The sequence below is a fragment of the Astatotilapia calliptera genome, chromosome 3, assembly GCF_964374335.1.
Source record: "Astatotilapia calliptera chromosome 3, fAstCal68.1, whole genome shotgun sequence".
In the NCBI taxonomy this organism is placed as follows: domain Eukaryota; kingdom Metazoa; phylum Chordata; class Actinopteri; order Cichliformes; family Cichlidae; genus Astatotilapia; species Astatotilapia calliptera.
Window position 1 is genome coordinate 49,844,102 of NC_137424.1, and position 18,076 is coordinate 49,862,177.

Genomic DNA, 18,076 nt, shown 5'->3' on the forward strand with positions numbered 1-18,076 from the left:
GACCACTAGAAGCAACAGTCTTGTTTCCCCGCTTAAGACGGTTGTACGCATGCTCGTACGTCAGGAAGGAAGGAGTATCCTCTCTCCAAGATGGCAGCGATCATAGACAACAGCAATGCCGTAGGGGCGACAAAGAGAAAGCACCTCGGTATCCCAGAAGCGGTTTTTGTGGTGGGTAAACCCGGACATTTCTCGCTGTGTCGCTGGTTTGACTTGTTATTACTCCGCTGAAGACACACTTGTAGCTGTAGCTTCCGGTGTGCGGGTGCAGCATGCTGGCTAACAGCTAAGCTAACAGATAATCCTGCTGTGTGTGCAGGCTGGGCGGCAGCTCGTTTCCATCTATGGACATCACTGCATTATTGTCACTATGCCTCGTTTCCTCTTTAGGCTTTAGGTCAGTTCATCCAGCCACACATCAGTCTAACTGGAGGCTGCTTTGGTGACATTAGCCTCATCCGTGCATAATCAGACAGTAAGATAAGCACATTTAGATTTAAGGTGTATAGTGAATACGTCCGAACATGTATGAGCTACTGCTCTCAGGTGTCCTGTCTCCTGACAGTTGCAAATACAGCAGAAAGTTAAGCGTCACGTGATCTGCAGGTTATTTTTCTCCTTTAGGATGGGCATTATATCACAGGGCCCACTGCCGTGTCTTCAACGTGTTTGTTTCATGAGGTCAGCAGTTCAAAGCTCCACCGAAACTAGAAAATATTGATCTTCATTTACTTAGAAGCACCTTAGGTAATTCGTTTTCAGTAATTCATCACTTATTTCACTGCTAATCTTCACTCATGTATGTCCTTTGGCCTTTGCTGAGCAAATACATACAATTAAAACTAGAGTTGGTCTGTCGCTTACAGGTTGAGTCACACATATACCTACATGCATGTGCATGTCAGAGCACAGTGCAGATTAATGTAGTCTCCATCGCCACCTGTCAGCCACCACGTCCAGCTTTGCTTCCTGGATGTGTAATCTCTCTGTTTCTGCTCCCTCTATCCCTCACTCACCTGTAAGGAGCACATGTACATTTCTAATCAAAAGCTGAACATCAGATTCACAGATATTATAAATGTGATTTTAAAATGTGTTTGTTTCAGATTTTTATGGTAGAAACAGTTTGAGCTGTTGCAAGTCCCAACAGATCTTTGACAATAAAAGCCTCGTCAAGAAATGAAGTGTTTCTGACCAGTAAGAGTCTAAGAGGCCTTTAATTTGAAAGATATGGTACTATGAGATCTTTAAGATACATGGGCCCCGATTATTAAACATCTTGACAGTGTAATAAAGTAATTTCTAAAGTTATAATGTTGTTCTTTCTGTAGAGTTGCCTTTTATTTGTCCTCATTGACGTCCAAATCACCAGCTATTCCATAACGTACAATGTTTTTTGTTACAGAAGAGTTGACGTCATAAGTTTCTTAACATTAACTTACTGAAAACGTGGCACGAAGATGCCGTTCGAAAAATTTATTCTGAAATGATTCTGCAATTTGTAGACTGTTGAGCCTCTGCCTGTATTTAACCCTGAGGAAATCTGCCTCTCCAAAATGCTTCTTTTATACCCAATCTTGTGACTGACGTGTTGCCAGTAAACCTAATTAGTTGGAAAACTTTCTTTCTAGTAGAGCAGGGCGATATGGCCAAAAATATTTATCACGATATATATTTGAAAATTTGCGATAACGATATAACCGACGATATAATTGATGCGAGACAAAATACAACTCCACAACATTACTAGTGCAAAAAGACAACCTTCCATTTATTTTCACATAAACAAGAAGCTGGTTTTTATGTACATTAAAGCTTTATAAAAATGTAACAATGCAAATGCAAATTCCTTGCTGAAAGTTTAACCAAAAGGCATTTCCAGTAGAAATGGGCTGACATATCCTGAGCATAACCATGTATAATATCCACTGAAGTTAAAAAGAGGTGCTTTGCAACATTAAACTGCAGTGTGCAGTACGCATTTTTCGGACCATAAGGTGCACGGGATTATAAGGCACATTAAGCGAAACAAAGCAGTCAGATAAATCAAACTTTATTAAACTCATTCTTCTTGCTTCCTCCACTTCTGTACCATTGATTCATTAATGTTGAATTCTCTGGCAGCTGCTCTATTCCCATGTTGTTGCAGTATATTAATGACTAACCTCGTATTGTGGATGGATTATCTCAGTTGTTCTCCTGACTGAAGTTTGGTCCGTTTACAGCATCCTGCCATGCGATTGCATTTGTCTCTAACCATGAAGAACCTTCACGTTAACTTTTATAAGTGGAAAAGTGTTAGTGTTCGTCCTCCAGCTTCACTGTTTATGTTATGCTAACATAGCTGTGTCGCTAGCGATCACGTAGCACATCATTATATACCAGCTAGCCCAACTTCAGTAACCCTACAAACATCACTGCTGTTTAGTTTCCTGTCTTCGTTTATGTTGGAAGTGATAGCAGAGCTGTACGTTTGATTTTTTTCAGAAATCTCTCAGAACATGCAAGATCATGCTTAGGTAACTAGCGAAACTAGCGAGCTAACTTCCGCTAGCTTCCTGCTAACTTCTAACTCCGTTAAATGTAATAACTTTTGTTTTCATGGATGCCTGGAATTTAAACTTTATAGTTACACCTGGTAAAGCAGCAATGCTGATCGTTTTATTAAAGATGAAAGAATTTAGAGAGTTTTTAACTCTCAGTGATGCTGCAGTGTTGTTTGACCTGAAGCATACGGAGTTTAGGACCCAGATTACTCCCAGATTTAAGAGCATCTTAGTCCGACAAATATGACAATAACGACGGCCGCTTGCATGTTCTGCAAAAAAATGTGCTTTGTTGTGTATCTGACGGACAAACACCAAACCAGTTCCACATCACGGAAGTTGCACCATTTTTACAAACCAATTCTGGTTCATCTGTTTCACTCAACAATCAGCCATGTGCGTATGAAAACAAAGGCACTGCGCATGTGCGTTTTACTCATATTCTATCGCGATATTTCATTTTCCTATCGTTGCCTAACATTATACCGGTATTACCGTGAACGGTATAATATGGCCCAGCCCTACTTTCTAGTACCACTATTGTTGCCCTCATCCCAACTGTTTTGGAATTGAGGTAGTACATAATCTCTCCAGCGTGTGCTGGTGCCCAAATCACCTCGCTAATGAGGCATCCCAATCTGATGCCTAAACCAGCTCAACTATTTGCTTTCTGGTTTATTGTTATAGTTTAGTTCATTGTTAGTTAATCTTGCTTAATGCTTTCTTTCTCTCTTGCCTGGATTTTCAGGAGGATGTCGACTCTTTTATGAAGCAACCCGGCAATGAGACGGCGGACGCGGTGCTGAGGAGGCTGGACGAACAGTACCAGAAATATAAATACATGGAGCTCAACCTGTCTCAGAAGAAACTCAGGTGACACCAGTGAAGGAACACTTAACCTTGTTGTTATTGGCTTATACAGAGTTTGACAGAGGTCATTAGAGTTTGGTGCTAATATGGGACATCATCAGCTGGTGGACATAATTTCTGAGTGATAATCAAAGATTTGGACAGATATCCGGTCGTTAAGTAATGACGTGACGAATCCTACTTCCGGGCCTAAAGTAGTCTGCGTGTCTTGTCTGGCTTTTGTGTTGTTAACATGTTTAATGTTTTGTGTTTTCTTCTATTTGATCTCAAAAAGCTCCTAAAACAGTCAGTGATCACTGTTGACCTCCCTCGGCTTTTATTACCGCTAATCATTTATTTAAGCTCAGTTTTTAAAACCTTAGGATGTAACTACAGCCCAGCCCATGCAGCAGTATATGAATGACTAACCTCGTATTGTGGATGGATTATCTCAGTTGTTCTCCTGGCTGAAGTTTGGTCCTTTTACAGCATCCTGCCATGCGATTACATTTTTTCCTGACCACCGAGAACACTCACGTTAACTTTTATCGAGTGGAAAAAAAGTTAGCTTGTTTATATTATGCTAACATAGCTGTGTCGCTAGCGGTCACGTAGCACATCATTATATACCAGCTAGCCCAACTTCAGTAACCCTACAAACGTCACTGCTGTTTAGTTTTCTGTCTTCATTTATGTTGGAAGTGATAGCAGAGCTGTACGTTTTAATTTGTTTCCAAAACCCCGCAGTCAGGACATGCTATATTGTATTTAGATAGAAGCTAGCGAGCTAACTCCCTGCTAACTTCTAACTCCGTTAAATGTCATAAATTCCGTTTTCATGGATGCCTGGATGTTAAACTCAATTGTTACACCTGGTAGAGCAGAACGCTGATCATTTTATTAAAGATGAAAGACTTTAGACAGTTTTTCAACTCTCAGTAATGCCATAGTGATCGTTTGATATATGGACCTGCAGCGGAGTTTAGGCCCAGACACGGCTAGTGACGTCAGACTTAACGACGGATTAAAGACATGTAGTGAGCTATTTAAAGGAGAGCATCAGCAGAATTTAGAAGAATAAGGACACACTCCACGCATGCTTCATAATAACATCCAAATCACATCTCTTTGCTCGCAGGTTGAAAAACCAGATCCCTCAAATCAGACAAACGCTAGAAATCCTACGACACATGCAGAAGAAGAAGGTGCGTACGGTTGTTGTGAACAACTTTAAAATGTTACCATTGTGTGACACCAGTGTAATTATGTGTTGAGCCTGTTGTAATTTGACTTGATGTTAAGTGAATCAAACAAATAATGGTTTGAATTCATTTATAGGGATGCCTGTCAGGTCAAAGGTTATTTCTGTAGCACATTTTAAACAACCTCAGTTGACCAAAGTGCTGTACAATTTATATAAAATGTACACTGTATACAACAGTCGCAAAATCAACAATAAGTATACACAGAAAAAATCTAAAACAAGTAAATTAGACTGCGTTTGCATGATTAAAGACGGAGTACTCTGCTCAACTAGACTCAAAAGCAAGTGAGAACAAATGGGTTTTTAAAAATGATGGGCAGCTAAAAGTTCTGTATCCACTGAGACTCTTAAAGCAACTGGATACTGAAATCGACTGGAAGCCGGTTTAAGGCGGCTAGTACAGGTGTAATGTGATCGATCAAAGTGAGCTGCTGCATTTTGTACAGCTTGTTTGATCAGAGCTAACATATAAGAGTTACAACAGTCTAGACGAGAGGTAATAGAAATGTCAAATATCACACCAAGGTTCCTTACAGGTTAGAGGTTAAGAGACCAATGGCACTGTCATACCCATCTTACAGGTTGGACTGTCCAATTAAAATAATTTCTGTTTCGCTTTTGTTCAGATTAATGAAGTTTCTCCAACCATGATTGTATAGCTGAGACAGTTCACCAGTGCCTGAATAGAAGCGTAGCTGCTGGTTTGTATAGGCGATGACCTACATAGCTGTAGGTTATCTGCAAAGCAATGAATAGAGATGTGGAAATGAAAGAAGATAGTGGGCCCCAGCACAGAACCCTGAGGTACCCGACAACTAAGTGTGGACACAGAGGAAACTCCCGTGTTGCAGATGTGACTGTATCCATTTAAGGGCTGTACGTTTAATACCAACACACAATTCAAGCCGTGACAGAAGAAATGCCATCATCTACAGAGACGCATCATATCGTCCATGATAACAACAGTATAGATTTTTATGCAATACAAAAATATTATCCTAGGATATCGTTGCTATAGCAACGCAATGCTTTTAAGTCCCCTAGTGAAAACGAGAACTGAGTGTCAGCATATATAAATTTTAAAAAGATCTACTTCAACAATAGAATAAAATAGAATAGCCCTTTATTGTATGTGTACAACGAAACTGTGGAAACCTCAAACAAAGCACAATACTGTGCAGAGTACGCAAGAAAACTGTCGCTGCTGAAGGTGGAAACCACAAACATGTTTCATCACTTCATGCAAAATCATACTATTGAGTACAGACATGTTACAAAGAAGGAGATACTATATATAAACAAATGGCTCAACCAAGTGTTGCTAACTGCTCTCCATATGAAAAAGGCAGAGGAAGCAGTGGCTGGAAATGACTGATGTTGTAACTTTGTGGAAAAGCAGAGCTTTAAGCAGCTGGTGAAAACGCTTGATCCAAGTCAAAAAGTCCCATGTAGAAAGTATTTTTAGCTTTACTGTGTGACAATGTTGTGCAGCTGCTGGAAATATTACACGGCTAAGTTACTTTAATTATTGTTAAACTAAAGATTGAAGCAATCATACTGCACTTTACATCCTTACATCACACATCAGCTCTACTGTTTACAAATGATCCAACGTGGTATTGATTATGTAAATTTCAAAGCCAAAATCTTAGCTGTTTAAAACATGACTTCATCAGTTCAAAAATTATGTAATTCAGTGTATAAAAATGTATCTTGTTAAAAAAATAATACTGTTTTTTTTTTTTTTAAAAGGACCAATCTGCACATATTTTATTACACTTGGTTAAATAATGAGCCAATAACTTAATATTTTATCACATTATCAATCAGGCCACTTAACACAGAAATAACTAAATCTTTTAGTGTTTGTCTGACTAAACCACAGAGACTTCTTCATTTAACTGTGAGATTGTCGAGTTCAAAGCGGTGGTGATGCTTGAAGGTCGGCCAAAGTTAAAGTGTGTGGCAGAGAAATTGATAGTGAAGCACCTTTAACCAGGTTTGCTTTCCTTCAGGAAACCACAGAGCCAATGGAGACACACTTCCTGTTGGCTGACAATGTTTACTGCAAGGCGTCAGTGCCACCCACTGACAAAGTCTGCCTATGGTTAGGGGTAAGTATTCTCAGTGAGCATTTTATTTCAAGGATAAAGCCAAAAAGTAATGAATCAAAAAGGGCTGTCTTGTGGACCTTATTCATAGAAGAGTTAATTAGATGAAGCTTAGCGTTTTCTTCCCACCCTGACGTTTTCTCCTCACAGGCAAACGTCATGTTAGAGTACGACATCGATGAAGCTCAGGCTCTGCTAGAGAAGAACCTCTCCACGGCGTCTCGCAACCTGGAGACGCTCGAGGAGGATCTGGACTTCCTGCGAGACCAGTTCACCACCACTGAAGTCAGTATCCTTCCGCAGCGTAGCCCGCCCAGGCGGAGGTTACACCACTGATGGCACTGACAAAGCTCTCTGAAGCAAATATGGTTCACTTTTCAGTGAAAAACAGCGACATCTAGTGGCCAAACTACTGGTTTTCCATTTGTGTGAGTGGAGGGCATGACCTCACACTGTACTGCTGGTGTTGTTTCAGTGCAGCTTATTACACACAGGATTTCAGTTGTTATTTGGAAATGACCTAATGAGTATAAATGATTCACTGTTTAGAAGAAAAAGCATCGATTCTTGAGGTGCATTCACCATAAAGTGAAAGTAAGTTGCCTCTGTCAGCTTTCACTTAAAAAATAATGTCCAGACTTAAGACGGAGTGTAACAAACAAATCAACCCAGAGGTTTATTTGTTTGTTACACCAGAGCTGCAAAGATAATTGAATAAACAGCTTAGGCTGCTCAGGCATGAGTCACTGCTCTCCGGTGTTTTTTAGACCAGACGATTCATTGAGTAACTTGTTTGAGTGATAAACCAATGATTTAAAAAAGGAAAATAAATATTGGTTGATAAGAAACACAGCATGAAGTGGACCATGATAGATGATAAACTGCAGTTTTGCCCATTAAAAACTGAAAATAACCTTCAAGATGATCCTTTAAGGGAGTAAACCCATATGAATCGCTCCCTGGAAGTCCCTGCTGGTCACCAGCATCACTTCACTGGGTTCACTGATTTCTCTATCAAACTTTAATGAGAGGATAATGAGAGCTGGGTCTCTGGTTATGACCTTCAGTACACTTGAAGGAAGATCATCAGCTCATGACTGGAAGCTCCAGCTGTGTGAGTCAGACCAAAAAATGTATCCGGTTATTCGAGGTCTAACAGAAGTGTACAACACGACTGTTTACTGCTACTTGTAGTGATGGAAAACCCTGTTTGGTGCTGGGCCAGTCCCAGAGTCACAGCCTCTGAGACACAATCATAGTGAGTCTGTGCGTCTGGACGTTCCTGATGTTGCACTGTAAAGTGCACGGCCGACAGACGTTTAGATCTGCATCTCTGCAGACTTCGCTAAAGGCAATCAGCCACAGTTCATAGAGTGGAAGTTAAATGCCGTTATAGAGGACGCCTGCGATAAATATTACAAAATAATATTGTTCAAAATGAGCAACCAACCAAGCGGTAATAATTACATGAAGTCGAATGAGGGCAAGATGTACCTCTCATCTCCTCAGTTTACAGTCGACCTGACACAGCAGGTAAGGGTGACAATGTTTTGTAATGTTGGTTAACTATTTCACGACTCCAGATCAAAACATCAATCCAGACGAGCCCTCTGTTGCTCCTTAACTCGCTGCTCCCTCCAGATATGGCGCGAGTCTACAACTGGGACGTGAAGAGAAGGAGCAAAGAAAACCTCCTCAAATCAGCAGACAAGTCTTAATATCGACGGGACGGCGTCCACACCACCTTCTGCTGAATATCTCTCCTTAGTCAGTACTAAAAAGAAAAAAACTTTAAAAAAAACAAACCCCGTCCCCCAGACTCACGTGTATGTTCACCCCGGAGCTCGGCGCGTAGAGGGCGTGTTGGAAATCTTTCCTCGAGCTGCGGCTTTGAGTTGATTTCTGTGCCCTCTATGCAGCCAGCCTCCAACTTCCACCAGTACTGTTTTCTGTTGATTTGTTACTTTTTAAAGTATTTTTTCAAGTAAAAACTAACAAAAGCAACGAGGCAATTTTTGTATTCTTTTTAAAGATTTGAGTATGTTCCTGTCATTTTATTTGATTGTTTTTGGCAGATTGTGAGCGAGGGCTCTCTCACGTCATTTTCTCTTTGCATTTTCCCTCCTTACTGACCGGACTCTCCTGTTTTTTAGTTATTCTTTTTTGTTCCTCCTTCAGCAACATCTACATGCAGGACTTTAAGTTTCTAAAACCACGCTGTGAGTAGAATAAAGCTCTAAGAAAACCATCGTCTCCACAGGAGACGAACAACACAATAAAGTTAGTTTGGACTGTAGTCCTGCTTCACACCCACCACTGCTCCTCCTCCGTCCTTTGACCTTCCACACTCACCCATCTCCTCCTCCTCCTTTTTACCACTGTTCTGTCTGTATTTATTTGTCTCTCACTGTATTCATTAAACGATGAATGAAGTAAAAGGAGAACACTTGGGCAAAGAGATGAGACCTTGACCTGGTGCTGTGTGTATTTTTTCAGCAGAGAAAGAAAGTGTGTAAATAAGTGCAGTGAAACATGTACGGAGGCCAGCAGGAAGTGATGCAGGGAAACAAATGAGTGTCTGCGTTTATTATAGTGAGCTGCTTCTGTTAAAAGAAGCTTCAGGTAGACAATAGCTGCTCAAATAGTAGAGATCTTTTTAAATGGGGCTCATGTTGAATATGCGATAAACCTATAAGAAAGAACTCGAACAAAAACTAGTTGAAAATTGAGTTTTATGGATTTTTAGTGTGTGTAAACTTCCTGCATTGATATACCAGCATAAGTAGCCCCTCCCCCAAAATAATGTAGCATCTGCGCTGAAGCACAAGATTTAATGGAAAGGAAACAGAGCTGATAACATGCAGTCTGCTTACAACAAAAATATTTCACGTCACTGTTGGAATAAATAAGCTCTCACATACAGTGGGGCAAAAAAGTATTTAGCCACCGATTGTGCAAGTTCCCCCACTTAAAATGATGACAGAGGTCAGTAATTTGCACCAGAGGTACACTTCAACTGTGAGAGACAGAATGTGAAAAAAAATCCATGAATTCACATGGTAGGATTTATAAAGAATTTATTCGTAAATCAGGGTGGAAAATAAGTATTTGGTCACCTCAAACATGGAAAATCTCTGGCTCTCACAGACCTGTAACGTCTTCTGTAAGACGCTTTTCTGTCCTGCACTCATTACCTGTATGAATGGCACCTGTTTGAACTCATCATCTGTATAAAAGACACCTGTCCACAGCCTCAAACAGTCAGACTCCAAACTCCGCCATGGCCAAGACCAAAGAGCTTTCGAAGGACACCAGGAAAAGTATGGTAGACCTGCACCAGACTGGGAAGAGTGAATCTACAATAGGCAAGCAGCTTGGTGTGAAAAAATCAACTGTGGGAGCAATCATCAGAAAATGGAAGACATACAAGACCACTGATAATCTCTCACGATCCGGGGCTCCACGCAAGGTCTCATCCCGTGGGGTCAAAATGATCATGAGAACGGTGAGCAAAGATCCCAGAACCACACGGGGGGACCTGGTGAATGACCTGCAGAGAGCTGGGACCAAAGTAATAAAGGTCACCATCAGTAACACACTACAACGGCAGGGAATCAAATCCCGCAGTGCCAGACGTGTTTCGCTGCTGAAGCCAGTGCATGTCCAGGCCCGTCTGAAGTTTGCCAGAGAGCACATGGATGATACAGCAGAGGATTGGGAGAATGTCATGTGGTCAGATGAAACCAAAGTAGAACTTTTTGGTATAAACTCAACTCGTCGTGTTTGGAGGAAGAAGAATACTGAGTTGCATCCCAAGAACACCATACCTACTGTGAAGCATGGGGGTGGAAACATCATGCTATGGGGCTGTTTTTCTGCCAAGGGGACAGGACGACTGATCCGTGTTAAGGACAGAATGAATGGGGCCATGTATGGTGAGATTTTGAGCCAAAACCTCCTTCCATCAGTGAGAACTTTGAAGATGAAACGAGGCTGGGTCTTCCAACATGACAATGATCCAAAACACACCGCCCGGGCAACAAAGGAGTGGCTCCGTAAGAAGCATTTGAAAGTCCTGGAGTGGCCTAGCCAGTCTCCAGACCTCAACCCCATAGAAAATCTGTGGCGGGAGTTGAAAGTCCGTGTTGCTCGGCGACAGCCCCAAAACATCACTGCTCTCGAGAAGATCTGCATGGAGGAATGGGCCAAAATACCAGCTACTGTGTGTGCAAACCTGGTAAAGACCTATAGTAAACGTTTGACCTCTGTTATTGCCAACAAAGGTTATGTTACAAAGTATTGAGTTGTATTTGTGTTATTGACCAAATACTTATTTTCCACCCTGATTTATGAATAAATTCTTTACAAATCCTACCATGTGGATTCATGGATTTGTTTTTCACATTCTGTCTCTCACAGTTGAAGTGTACCTCTGGTGCAAATTACTGACCTCTGTCATCATTTTAGGTGGGGGAACTTGCACAATCGGTGGCTGACTAAATACTTTTTTGCCCCACTGTAAATTGTTTACACTTCTCGAAGTACAGGACTGAGAGCAGTAGATGGTGGACGAATCCACAATGAGATACATGAGGTTGTTTTCTGTCTGTAGATAAACCAGTAGCTTACACTGCTGTATACCAGTGCATAGTCTTTCAGTCTCATCCACAAGACAAGGCAGGTAAGGCTTTCCAAGTTCCAAAATTATTTACCTCAGATGAATGAAAACAGATGACACGTTACATGGTGTAATCACAAATAGTCTATTAAAGTATTTAACAACTAAGAACTCTTCGCTCCCTCTATAGGCGTTGAGAGGTAGGTGCTGCTAAATTAAATACACTTTATAAATGCAGATGTCTCAGCAGGTTGCTGGTCTGGAGCATTATTCCTGACAATGAAACGCGTCAATAATCTTTAAAAAAAGCAAATGTTGCTGCCCATCAGTCTGGTAAAGCTTTTAAGGCCAATTCCAAACTGTTTGAAGTTCATCATTCTGCAGTGAGAAAGGTTATTCACAAATGCAAAACATTAAAGAGTTGCCACAATCATTCAGGAGTGGACATCCGTGCAGTTTCACCTCAAAGTTAGACCGTGCAATGCTCAGAGAAACTGCAGAAAACACCAGCCCTACATTTCAGTCTCTAAATTTCATGACGGCACAATTAGAAAAAGACTGACAGAGAATGGCCTGTTTGGAAGGGTCTTCTCTCTGAAAAGAAGCAGCACACCTGCTAGTGGACAGATGAGCCCAAGGTGGAGATGTCTGGCTCTAAAGCACAGCTACATGTGAGTCAACCGTGAACTTTTGTGTACAAAGTGTTCGAGAGTCAAATGTGAGGCCATCCGTCTAACTGAGTGATGCAACACGGCAATGATCCCGAGCACAGCAGCAAACAGATGAATGCCTGCAAACCTCAATGGACTGAAGCAGCAGTGCAAAGAAGAGTGGGTTAAAAGTCCCACAATGATGTGAGACAGACAAAGTCATACTTCAAGTTACTGCTACCAAAGGTGGTTTTACTACTGTATCAAAGGGTTTATGTAGTATATCACACTGATTAGGTTTTGTGACATAAACGATGATATGCCGTGTTAATCTTAAGACCTCAATGTTTTTTAATGTCCTGATATATTATTTTTTAGAATTAAAAGATGGTGTGTTTTGTTTTTAAGACTGTAGTTTCATAAGTGCACAGAGACACTGAAGGGGTTAAACCAGTTTTTCACTGATTTGTATCGACGTCATCGCCATCGATTATATGTTGCTGACAAAAATCAGTTACCATCCACATCCTTGTAGTAATAAAATAAAACATTGTAGAAAGATCTGACTTTTAGGTGTAACTGTTCAAACCCTGTAAAATAAACCCTGTTAAAAAATTCAGATTTGTGTATCATGCGTAGCAATGAATTTCTTGTTGCTTTTCTTTGCTATTGCCCTCCTGCACTGGCTTCACTTTTCACCTCTTTTATGCATCTATATATTGTCTGTGTACAACACATGTTCTGTCCTTGCAATACAAGGTTGAAAACAACAAGGTTGCAACAAAATGACAGTGGAGATAAAAAGCTTTCAGCCCCTGTAAGGCTACAGCCGTGGTGACATCAGTGTTTTGTATTCAGTGTGAAAGCAGCCTCAGTGAAACCAAAGCCAAGGATCCTGGCAGAAAACGGTGCAGTGTTTCCTCTTGGATAAGAGCCCTATAGGAGATTGCTTTGCTGTCAGCATGAACCTACTTTCCATCATATGAAAGACATCTCACAAAATACTTTCCCTTGATCACTTCACAGGTCCTGAGGTGACTTTGTCGGCACCCTTGAATGTTTCTTTTTGTTTCCTGCCGAGTCAAGATTCAGAGCCTTTCAAGGCCAAGGAGGTTTTTCTGTAAGGGGGGAAAGGACCAGTTGACAGAGTGTATCTTTCGAGATCAGCAAGTTCATGTGACTTTCTGTGGAGTGTGTGTCGGAGTCGGAAAAGGAAAGTAAATTACTTCACTCACAGGCTGCAGGTCAAACTAGCACTGAAACATTAAAAAACACTTCCAGACCACAAGAGCCTTGTGGACTTCTAGGAAAGAAGAGGCTACTAACATAAAGCCTGTGTTACTGCTTATTTCACACACTAGCGTATGTTTTACCGGAAAATGACTTCTCTTTGGGAGTAATGACTAAATTTGAACGTGCCTTTTTGGTCTTTATTACACATTTTTGTCCTTCTATTGAAAAGAAACAGTTTTAGAGGTAAAGAGCGTCAATGCTCTTTTCAGCTGTAAGCCTACAATAACCTTCAACATTTAGAAAGTGTCACATGTTAAAAGACCACAAATGTGGAGCATGAAAAAGAAATTACAGTAGATTTCACACTTTCTGCAAGTTAAGAATGAAAAAAATGAATTTTATTGTAAAAGGTTTTGTCCAGCATAGGAAGTGAGAAAAAATTGTCCACCCAGGAGGGTTTGGTTGTATTTTTGAAGACACATTGATTAAACTGGACAGTGAAGATGATCTTAAAGGGTTCCCCCATAAAGACTGGAAACAGGATGGGCTGAGTTGGTAAGAAGAGGGTGTGTTTTGTCACCAAGTCCTTGCTTCCAAAAATTTATTCTGGCTCAGCCAACAGACAGCTGGCAGTGGTTTCATCTAGCTTCTCTTTAAACTCTCAGCTTAGGAGAAAATATGCACACCTCCCAAAGTGTTTTAATGCTGTAAGACAGGCGTATCAAAGTCAGGCCAAATTTAATCTTAAGCGGTCCAGACAGCTAAAACTATGTCTAATAAGTTTACTGGGAAGAAGTTCAGCTGTACATTAAATATAATAAACCACCTATTTAAAAACTGATTGTGAACAGCATGAAGCTTGTTAAGAAAAATGTGCACAGCTTCAAAAGTGCATCACAGTTGTTCCACAGTTATAACGCTGCTGTAGTAAAAGTCAGTCCCACTCTTTTGGCTTAATTGTAGAAAAAGTGCAGGCAGCTCTTACCCAGACTTTGTCCTATAATTACAAAATATAAAATTTATTTTATTTTGCAAAATAACTTGTGCTGTGAATCTACAGAAAACCGTAATAAAATTCAATAGTATATAGTGAAAAAACTGGATGTTTTTTGTTATATAACAGAATAGTGTTTTTTCTTCAATAAGAACTGCAAAACTGAGGAAAATACAGCTAAAAGTCCAAAATGTATGCTCTCTCTCTTTTTTCTTTCTTTCTTTGGAAATTTTCACAAAGCTTGGGCTCTTTTTGGCTCCCAGGCTATCAGACATTATTCAGTAAAGCCCAGCAACATTTGTATTATATATAATTGATTTAATTGACATGTTTCATCTTCATGAAGATCATCGTGAGAGTATAAGACAAACTGTGCTGGAGCTGTAACCTGCAGACTTTATGCTCTTCTTCATGTGGAAGTAGATGAAAACCTGTACTCTGTCTCTCCAGTCATGCCGGTCTAAAAGCTAGAAAGCATCTGCTGACGAAGCTTTCGGCACCCATGAGGAGGAGCAGCACACACAGGAGACTAAAACCCACGAAAACCTTCTAAACTGTCGACTCAATGAAATCCTCTTGGGAACTTTGAGCATAATACAACACAAACTCTCGTAGAGGATACAAAGGCAGAGCGATACATGTTTTGAAATGACAAGTAGCGGGCGCATCTAGTACACGCAGAGCCTCCACAAAAAAATACATACAAGCAAAGCACAGCGGCCAGTGCCACGCTAATTTTGGCGCAGTGCATGCGTGTCCGATGTGAAAGGGCCTTTACTCTGTAAAGAGTAAAGGTCTTAATGATGATGTAATAACATAAGAGTAGACCCCACATACCAACACAAATCCCTAATGAGGACACACATCTCTAAGATCTTTCTCTTAGTAGAAGAGAAAAGATCTGCGAACAGGAATCAGCTGATCATGGCAAGAGTGCAAGAACCAATATGTGGGAACGATAGAAAGGCAGACTTGGACTACTGGGAACCAGTTTTCTACAAGAACCGGTTCTCAATTCCAGTCCCTAATGATTCAGCAAGGCAGAGGAAGGAAACACTTCTTAAAGCGGTTGTGAGATGAAACATTTCAAAAACAGGAGGACATCAGGGAGAGAGCGCTCAGGCGTTTTTTATTATTCCTGTAAGGACTTTTCTGAAGATCGATCTTTTCCGTCTGGCGACAGCTTTTCACTCACTTCAATGAGGAATAATGCAGTGTGTATAGCTGTGGAAATGGGTTATTATAATTAGAATAGTTTCTCATAAACTCTCAAAACATGTACATCACTTTTCAAAGCTTTCAGAGGAGTGTTTTGCTTTGACTCGAAATTATTACTCTAATAGGACAACTCAGTGTAAAATCCCTCTTAACGATACATTCATGTAAAAATAAAATGACAGACACAAAACTCTTTGGAAACACTTAAAAAGAAGGCATACAATGTGAGAAAATGAAGACATATACTTATCCTCACTGGCCGACAGAGGACTGTAATGCTCATTCATTTAAAAAACAAAAGAAAAAGAATAATCAGTGCTGTGATCATAGCAGGAATGTATATCTGGTTAACAGACAACCAGAGTAAAACATTTAATCAAACCATAAGTTTCCTACATCTACAGCAGCATCCTAGTTACACAGAAGAGACAGAGAGGGGAAAAAAATGGAAATTTTTCAAAATGATATATAGATATCTACATGTACACCAAACAATCCAGGTTCTTTAGATGAGTATTTTAAGGTACATTTAATTGCTAAGAACCCTATAACCGTCTATATGTTCCTTCTCCGTGTTTAAAATGGCTTTAATTACACTCATATACACTCACCAGCCACTTTATTGGGTACACCTCCCTAGTTTTAATTCTTCGTGGCATAGATTCAACAAGGTGCTGGAAACAGTACTCAGAGATTTTGGTTCATATTAACATGACAGCATCACACAGTTGTTGCAGATTTGTCGTCTGCAAATCCATAATGAGAATCTCCCGTTCCACCACATCCCAAAGGAGCTCTGTTGGGCTGAAATCTGGAGACTATGGAGGCCATTTGAGTGCAGTGAACTCATTGAAATGTTCAAGAAACCAGTTTGAGATGAACTGATCTTTGTGACATGGTGTGTTATCCTGTTGGAAGCAGCCATCAGAAGATGGGACATAAAGAGATGGTCGTGGTCAGTAACAGTATTCAGGTGGGCCGTGGTGTTCCATCCCCCCTACTACTACTTCCCTCTGTTAATACTATCCATATGTATATAGCGCTGCAGAACTGTGTCCCCCCCCAGCATGTTTGCACTGAGTAGGAGATGCTCTGTATCTCATTGTACAACTCTAAGAAAATATCCCCCACACCATTACACGACGACCAGTCTGAACCGTTAAAACAAGGCAGGGTGGATCCATGCTTTCCTGTCATTTATGGCAAATTGGGACCCTAACATACGGATCTCACAAAGATATAAAGACTCATCAGACCAGGTAGCAGTTTTCGAATTTTCTATCATCTAACTTTGCCTGTGTGGATTGTAACCTTATCTTACTGTTCTTAGTCTACAAAAATGGCAGCCAGTGTGGTCTTCTGCTGCTGTACTCCACACTGATCATTTAGAGATGGTCTTCTGCATCCTTTGGTTGTACCGGGTGGTTTACTGTTGAATTCCTGTGAGCTCGAAGCAGTCTGTCCATTTTCCTCTGAGCTCTGACTTCAACAAGGCATTTTCACTCAAGCTCACTGGATATTTTCTCTTTTTCTCATTGTGGCGGTGCGTCCGCCTCCTCTGCACGGCACCGCAGGCCACGCCCCGCCACACTCATCAATCTCTATAAACTCAGTAGAGCAACAGAAATAATCAGATGGTCTACATGGCAGCAACAACTATGCCATGTTCAAAGTCAAATTAACTTTCTCTCCCATTCTCATAGTGCACACTAAAGGCAGTCTAACATGTAACTCCAACCCTATGTTGGGATCAGATATCTTTATTTTATTAACACACTCAGTTTATACTTTAGCAGGTTGTCTTGACCGTGTCTACACACCTAAAATGCATTGCATTTTTGCAACACAATTGGCTGGTTAAATATTTTCATTAACGGGTATCTGAACAAGTGTACCTAACAAAGTGACTGGTGTGGGTATGTAGGTCAGGGTAAGCAGAGTATTATATTTAGTCCAGTGCTGATTTCTGCAGAACATGTCATATAAATGGCAAAAAGGTTACCTGCTGATTTTCTCTACTCACTGTTTTGTTTGTTGTCTGGTATTTAAAAAAAAACTAATAGTGTAAAATAATAATATTAATTTAAGAGTAAAATTACTTTAAAAGCAATCGGTTTTTTTGCAGAATATGTTCAGTCAAAGGACCGATGAGGCTAGCAGCTGTTAGCTTAGCTTAGCAGTCAAAATAGGGTGAAAGCTAGTCTCTGTGCAAAACGTTAACATCTTATTTCTCGCTTAAGTTGTACAAAAATGTGCAGAAATAAAAATTTGTTATTATAGTTAGGTCAGTATTTCCATTCATGGCAAAGTAGCTGTACCTCTGGTCTTAATGATGATGTAATTATTTATTATTTAAGCCTTTTAAAGAAATTTACTAAAGGTATCCCTCAAAAATAAATATAACATAAAGCAGACAGCTGTGATTTAATCATTCAAGTAACCCACAAATACTGAATTTTGCATCAAGATTAAAATTATAGTAAAATTGGGCTAAATGTGGCTAAAACTTCACGTTCTTAAACCTCTAGGTCACACATAAACATATTTTAACAACATTTGAATGATTATATATCCACATTCAAATTCAGACTGT

The 18,076-nt window shown here is 40.3% G+C and overlaps 1 protein-coding gene across 1 annotated transcript; it reads left to right on the top strand.

Annotated features, from left to right (window-relative positions):
• Positions 1 to 15: 15 nt before the first annotated feature.
• Positions 16 to 9,241, top strand: vbp1 (von Hippel-Lindau binding protein 1). Its single transcript, XM_026162633.2, has 6 exons — positions 16 to 171; positions 3,295 to 3,419; positions 4,534 to 4,600; positions 6,675 to 6,773; positions 6,921 to 7,059; positions 8,412 to 9,241. The coding sequence occupies exons 1-6, from the start codon at positions 91 to 93 to the stop codon at positions 8,486 to 8,488; spliced, it is 588 nt and encodes a 195-aa protein (XP_026018418.1). The 5' UTR covers positions 16 to 90; the 3' UTR covers positions 8,489 to 9,241.
• Positions 9,242 to 18,076: the final 8,835 nt, after the last annotated feature.

Bases quoted from the DNA above. Each gene is read 5' to 3' on its own strand.
- vbp1 (XM_026162633.2), top strand. From the start codon at position 91: ATGGCAGCGATCATAGACAACAGCAATGCCGTAGGGGCGACAAAGAGA. The intron at 3,420-4,533 runs GTGACACCAGTG...CTTTGCTCGCAG, and splicing joins CTGTCTCAGAAGAAACTCAG to GTTGAAAAACCAGATCCCTC. The intron at 6,774-6,920 runs GTAAGTATTCTC...TTCTCCTCACAG, and splicing joins AAGTCTGCCTATGGTTAGGG to GCAAACGTCATGTTAGAGTA.